This window comes from Eurypyga helias, unplaced genomic scaffold (genome assembly GCF_000690775.1).
Source record: "Eurypyga helias isolate BGI_N326 unplaced genomic scaffold, ASM69077v1 scaffold11945, whole genome shotgun sequence".
NCBI lineage: Eukaryota > Metazoa > Chordata > Aves > Eurypygiformes > Eurypygidae > Eurypyga > Eurypyga helias.
The window spans coordinates 149,484-153,993 of record NW_010250881.1 but is presented as its reverse complement, the minus strand read 5'-3'; the positions used below and the strand labels follow the sequence as shown (position 1 = coordinate 153,993).

The window sequence follows — 4,510 nt, the reverse complement described above, 5'->3', positions numbered from 1 at the left end:
AAAATGCAAATCAAGAGAAGAGGAAGAATCCATTAAATCCCCCAGGTACTTTCTCATTCTGTCCTGTGGTGTAGGAATGACTTTTTGAGGTTGATGAAATTAATTCGACATAAAGTCCCTGTGATACACTATCAGTGTGATTTTTGCAAGTTGTGCATTATCTTCTAACCGTTGATTAACTTTTTTATTGGAGCCAACAGGATGGTTTAATCTTAATTTTTGAATTTGTGTGATTTGTTAGTAGCCAGAAGGAGAGAAGAGGATGCATGGTGGTGTCTCAGAAGTTCACGGTCAAACTCTTCTATGACTCAATGACAGGATGCTTCAGGGAGGAAAAAGGAAAAATAGTTTACAGATCAGCCAAGTTCAGTGGGACAGAAGTCTTGATTTGGGAGCAACAACATTTGAAATCAAACCCTGAAGTGTGACATACTAGAAGCCTTTATATTTTCTTCAGGGGGAAGGACCAGTTGCAGAGAGCAGTTGTCTGTCACATTTACTGACCTCTGAAAATAGTTGATCTGCAGCATGTTACAGTACAGCACCATGCCACAGATCCTGGGAGCATAGATATAAAGTACTGAGCTAGCAATTCTGCAGAGGTTTGAAAGTGTCACTAAGAGCGATGTGGTCATGCTGTAAGAGGGATGTAGAGCTGTGGTTTGTGCCGGAACCAGGAAGGAAGCAATCAGACAGATTGAAACAAGGTGGTGCCAAGTAACCGCCATCCAAACACAGAATAAAGCCAAAGAGAAGCATAAGTAAGGCTGCAGCTGCTACGAACGGTCGACGTAGAACCGGTAGTGCTGTGGGTAATATTGTAAGTTTATTGAGTAGACAAAATTTGGACATAAGAGTGAGGATTGGCTGGATATCACAGCACAGTCCCCCAGCTCTGCTTCTCAGCTGCCTCAGGCAGAGGACAAGCTATTGCTGTACACAGTTTCAAATGGGTTTGTCAGTGTGCAGCATTCTTAATTTTTGTGACTTGTTTATGTCATGGCTGAAAGTAAGGATGTCAGCATTTCACCAGATGAGACGGAGAAATTATGTGACTAGAAATATCCAGAACACTTGAGCTTGCTATAAAAGAGGTGTGACTGGAAGTGAGTTGGGAGTTCATTTCTCAGCATAATAACCAGTGATTAATGGTTCCAAATTTATGATTAACTGTATAGCAAGAAGATGGACAAGTATTTGCAGCAGATTGCTGGAGTCACTGATGAAACCTCAGTTCACTTCACTGGGGACAGCTTGCAGTAATGCAATAGTCTACATACCCATCCCTCGGAGAACTGTGAAGTCCTGTGTTCATTGTTTCACTGGACTGCAGATCGGTTGTGTTCAATTTGCAGATAAAGCGACATGTTTGGCTCTGTAGTTTGTGTCAGGGGATGGGGTCAGGTTCTTAACTGCAGCCCAACCTAGGAGCTGTGAGCTGAGCTAGACTTTCTCTGACTGTGTGATGTCATGGCTCATAAATGCTCTGCAAAGCCCAGCAGGTCTCTGTGACACCAGGGGCGTGCCATTCCTTCCTCCTTCAATTATAACTGAATTAAACTAAATGGCAAATTGGCACACGATGTGTGGAGTGGGATGGGATCCAGGTTGTCAGGTGTGGTGCTGCATGTGCATGTTTGACAAGAGTAAAAGCTGAAAATCTCATTTGAATAGACTTACAAAGTACAATTTTTCTGGGTGCAGATTTTCTTAATGGCAATAGATTTGAGAGCTCAGGGGACCATCTTAAACTCACTTGTGGGAGATAGCTCAATGTCGTTACATGCAAGTCAGCAGGTTTAGATCACAATTTTGCAGAACATAATGCTTCATGTACGTTACTTACCTCTTTCTTTCAATTCTTGGAGTTTTGTTCCATATTTTGTGATAGCTCAGGCATCCTGATCCTGTCAGCAATATCCATATCCTTTTGCCAATATAATAATGTAACAGCACTTTAAGTTACTTGAGGACAAGGATATAGTAAATAATAACAGATCAGAAGAACTTAGAATTGAATCAGCGTACACTGATGTTCTTCCTTGCCCAAATGGCATTTATCACAGTTTTAACTATATACAGCAGGGTAAATTAAAACAGAAAGGGAAGTTACCCTTCTGTACCTATTTATAAAAGTACCTATTTATAATCATAGAATCACAGAATGGTTTGGGTTGGAAGGGACCTTAAAGACCATCTAGTTCCAACCCCCCTGCCATGGGCAGGGACACCTCCCACTAGACCAGGTTGCTCCAAGCCTCATCCAACCTGGCCTTGAACACTCCCAGGGATGGAGCATCCACAGCTTCTCTGGGCATTATAATCATGAAACCTTCGGAATGAGCTAGAAAAATGTAAAAGGCCATGTTTACACTGCAGATATTTGACCATCTAGTTCTGATTTACGAGCTTTCATTGATGTCAGGGGTAGCAAACTCTTGGCCTAGTGAGGGTTAATCAGCATAAGTTTAATTCTTACTGGTAGAACACACTTTGAGTGGTGAGAGCTGGAATACAGTGCTTCAACAAAAATTCAGCTTTAATGGCAGAAACTGCAGCAGCATTAAGGATGTTGGCAGCTTCACTGCCAAATGGTCACAGTGTGGGCTGCAGTCTTCATTACTCACAAGACCTTATCTGGCTGGAGGAGGGACTAGTGGAAATTTGTTTGCATAGAAATTGACAATTACAGGGTGGCATACTGATAGCAAAAATCTCAACAGCAACTATCTCTAACCAATTCTTCCTTTCGATTTGTCTTTGTTTCTCCTGCAGGGCTTGTGAAGTTGGGGGTTCACTGTGTCACGTGTCAGAAGGTCGCGATAAAAATTGTCAACAGAGAGAAGCTCAGCGAGTCGGTGCTAATGAAGGTAATTTTCTAATGGGAGACTTTAAAAAAAATTAAGTTCTTGGCTTTGTATCTTCTATTCCATGCAAAATTAATATCTTTAATTACGTATAACAAACATCCCTGTCAGTACTAGGATTATGTGGAGCATAATAACAATAATTTAGTTATAGGGGAGGCTAAGGCAGCTGAAATTAAATGGGAGTATGCCTGTGCTTTGTGACCAAAATAAACAGTCAGCTGCAGAGTTGTTTCTCTGCTGGGGCAGACGTGTGTTGGGTGTCTGACTTCCGCTGCTGCAGCAGGGCATAATAGTTGTGGTACGTTGGAGACTGAGGTGTACAGGTATCACTAGGAAGAGGTCTAAGAGAGGCTGGTGAATCTGTTGTTTGAATACTCTTATTGCTTGCTCTGCTGCATGGGTTTGCTATGATCCGATGCACCAGGGTCCATGACTGTTCAAAGCTGTTGTAATCCTGTTAACAATCCAGAGAGCTGTGCCAGTGGAAGCCATCAAAGTGTCTGTCCCGATAGTCCCAATGACTATAGTGTTCAGAAGAGCTTAATTTGGTTTTTACAGTCTTGTGATATCCATCTCCTTACGTGAGTGTCATTGATTGATCTCGGAAACCTAAAAATAAAATAAATATATGCATAAAATTTTATTCATGTGATTCGGTGACTAGAAAGGCTAAATTCAGCTTGATGGAAGGGAACACAACTGCACTGCAATCAACAGAATTCCATCTAGCTGGCACCTGCAAATGACGCTAACAGGTCTCCATGCAGCGTAAAGCTCGTTATTGAGGTAACTTCCCTATAAGCACATGGAGCATATGTATTTATGCTGCTGTTTCTTATATGTTCTTCTTTGTCAGCTGTTTTCCAGTACAAGTAGGAGCAGAAGGATAATGGGATTAAAGGAATATGCAGTCAGTGAATGTAACACATACAATGTAAACTTATATTTTCTGGAGAAGGATTCTTGAAGTTTATGTTCAATTGTAATGTGTTCAGACTTACCTTTCTGGAATTCCATTGAAGTGTTCCCTCTCCTGCAGTACTGTGGATTGAAACAGCCTTCTAATATAGACAAAAAGTTATAAAGTGAAATAGGTAAGAAAACTGCAAATTTAAAGGGAGATTCAGCAGATGAATGGAACACAATGAAAGCAAAGAAAGTGTGTAAATGGTAAAATCTGAATGAAACTCTAGGTGCTTTGAATATTTTCCAGAGTAACACAGTAGGAATATTTGTAAAAAACATGAGCATTTTGTTTGCTTAGAGACACTGTCTGGTATCTGTACAAAACACTTTATTTACCTCATTGATTTTCAGAGTAGGAGGCAAATCACTTAGCATAGCAAAATGATGTCTCTGCTTTAGCTGTGTTGCATTACCGTGGATGTAGTATGAAATCTGAGTAGTGCAGTAGTATGTTAGGCCCTTGTTTACACAGTCACATGCTGACGCATGCCATGTTTTCTGTAAGACTGAACAGCATCCTTCTCAGGAGGAAACCATGCCTTGTACCGTGATTCTTATTTTCAGACCATTCTTGGTAAGATTTTCTCTTTCAAGGATTCTGTTCTCTGTGCTCAGGAGGTTGGAACAACAGATGGGGTTGAGGTGGTTTGCCCAGTTCTTGCATAAACTCAGTA

General features: G+C 41.1%; 1 protein-coding gene across 3 annotated transcripts in view; it reads left to right on the top strand.

The window, feature by feature from the left end:
* The first annotated feature begins 2,771 nt into the window (after positions 1-2,771).
* Positions 2,772-4,510, top strand: part of LOC104509774 (serine/threonine-protein kinase BRSK2) — a 151,222-nt gene continuing 149,483 nt past the window's right edge. For 2 of the 3 annotated variants that reach the window (XM_010151824.1, XM_010151825.1), the window contains exon 1: positions 2,779-2,870. In XM_010151824.1, coding sequence (XP_010150126.1) covers positions 2,865-2,870 — 6 coding nt within the window. In that variant the 5' untranslated portion in view covers positions 2,779-2,864. Of the gene's footprint in view, positions 2,871-4,510 lie in introns of all 3 variants that reach the window. The other variant, XM_010151826.1, reaches the window with a different exon arrangement.